At 61.0% G+C, this 1,572-nt stretch overlaps 1 protein-coding gene across 1 annotated transcript in view; it reads left to right on the top strand.

Annotated features, from left to right (window-relative positions):
• The window catches only part of RWDD3 (RWD domain containing 3), a 22,116-nt gene that overhangs the window by 19,414 nt on the left and 1,130 nt on the right, over positions 1-1,572 (top strand). The window contains exon 3 of the mRNA XM_006763102.2: positions 3-239. Within this exon, the coding sequence (XP_006763165.1) occupies positions 3-239 (237 nt within the window). The remainder of the gene's footprint in view (positions 1-2; positions 240-1,572) is intronic.

Below are 1,572 nucleotides of genomic sequence, written 5' to 3' on the forward strand. Positions count from 1 at the left end.
TCCCGCCCCTCCTCGCCGCGCCGGGGTCGGGAGCTGGCCCCAGCACGTGCCCTGCGGTGAGCGCCACGGAGGCCGAGGGGCCGTGGATGACCCTCCTGCACTTGGACCACATGAGAGCGAAGGCCAGATACGTGCGGACCGTGCGGCAGTGGGCCGCCGCCCTGGGGCTGACGGGGAGGCTTATGTTCATGGGCAGAGTCATCCTGCTCCTACTGCAAGGGCACAGGGACCGCGTCAAGGTGCCACCAGTTTTTTAAAAAAATATATATTTATAGTTTTAATGATTTCAGAGAGGAAGGGAGACAGAAACATCCATGATGAGAGAGCATCATGGATCGGCTGCCTCCTGCACGCCCCCCACTGAGGATGGAGCCCACAACCCGGGCCTGTGCCCCGACGGGGAATCCAACCGGGACCTCCTGGCTCATAGGTGGACGCTCAACCACTGAGCCATGCGGGCCGGGCCAGCTCACACTTTGGTTTGCTCCCGTAGCACCTGGAAGGAGGAGCCCCACCTCCTCACCTCGAGGTCCTGTGAGTGGGGGGAGCCTCAGGCGGTCAGCTTCCCGCCCTCCGAGTTTTCAGGTTCTCATCCTGGACTCGTCTGACCTGTTTCCCGGGGGACCCGGCAGGGAAGTGCCTGTCACAGCTCACCTCTCCGGGGAGCCGCAGGCCACCGTCACGCTTTGTGCGTCCAGGGGGGTTGGTCATTGCAATCGAACGCACAGCCTGTAATCCTAAAGATCTGGGCACTGACTACGAGCCTTTCCTACGAGGGCTGTCGCCACCAAGCTTGTCTGGCGTCTGGTTAACCAGCTCCGTGCCGGGGTAGCACGTAGCGACAACGAGTCATTCCAGTTTCATGTAGGCCCTGGACTGGGTCTGACCTAGGATCACCCCGCGAAGGCGGTTTATGGAGACGCCAAGCCTTCCGGGCAGACCCGGCGGCAGGGGGCATGCAGGGCACACTCCTGGCTCATGCTTCCCCAGAGGCTACGGCTTCGGAAGGTTCCCGGGGAGGCGGCTGCTTTTCGGATGTGAGACGGGACCATCAGGTCATTAACAAGTGTTTATTCATGTGGCTGGAGCTCGGCTGCTGCAGAGAAATTGCACTTTTAAAGGCGTTCCTTCTTTTTTTAAAATCCTCACCCGAGGGTATTTTTCCCATTGACTTTGAGAGAGAGCGAGACAGAGAGAGAGAGAGAGAGAGAGAGAGAGAGAGGTCAGTGTGAGAGAGCCACATGGATTGGTTGTCTCCTGCACCTGCCCTGAACGGCCAGGGATGAACCTGCAACCGAGGGACGTGCCCTTGACCTGAGCCACCCCGGCCGGGCAGTTCTTCCTTGTTTACCGCCTGTCCCTGAAATGCCGTCCAATGTCAACATGCCTGCTGGGTCGTCATGGGTCGCAGGTGAGGACTGAGAGTCGCAGGAGCTGGTCGCCCAGCTCGGAGCGGTTGCAGCTCGTCACAGACGCCGCCGCATGCAGAGGTGGGCGCTGTGCCCCGGGGATGCCATGCAGACGCTGCAGCAGCAGCAGCGCCCGTGGCTCCTGCCGTCAGCGTGTGGCCTG

Source organism: Myotis davidii, unplaced genomic scaffold, assembly GCF_000327345.1.
Source record: "Myotis davidii unplaced genomic scaffold, ASM32734v1 scaffold217, whole genome shotgun sequence".
Taxonomy (NCBI): Eukaryota; Metazoa; Chordata; class Mammalia; order Chiroptera; family Vespertilionidae; genus Myotis; species Myotis davidii.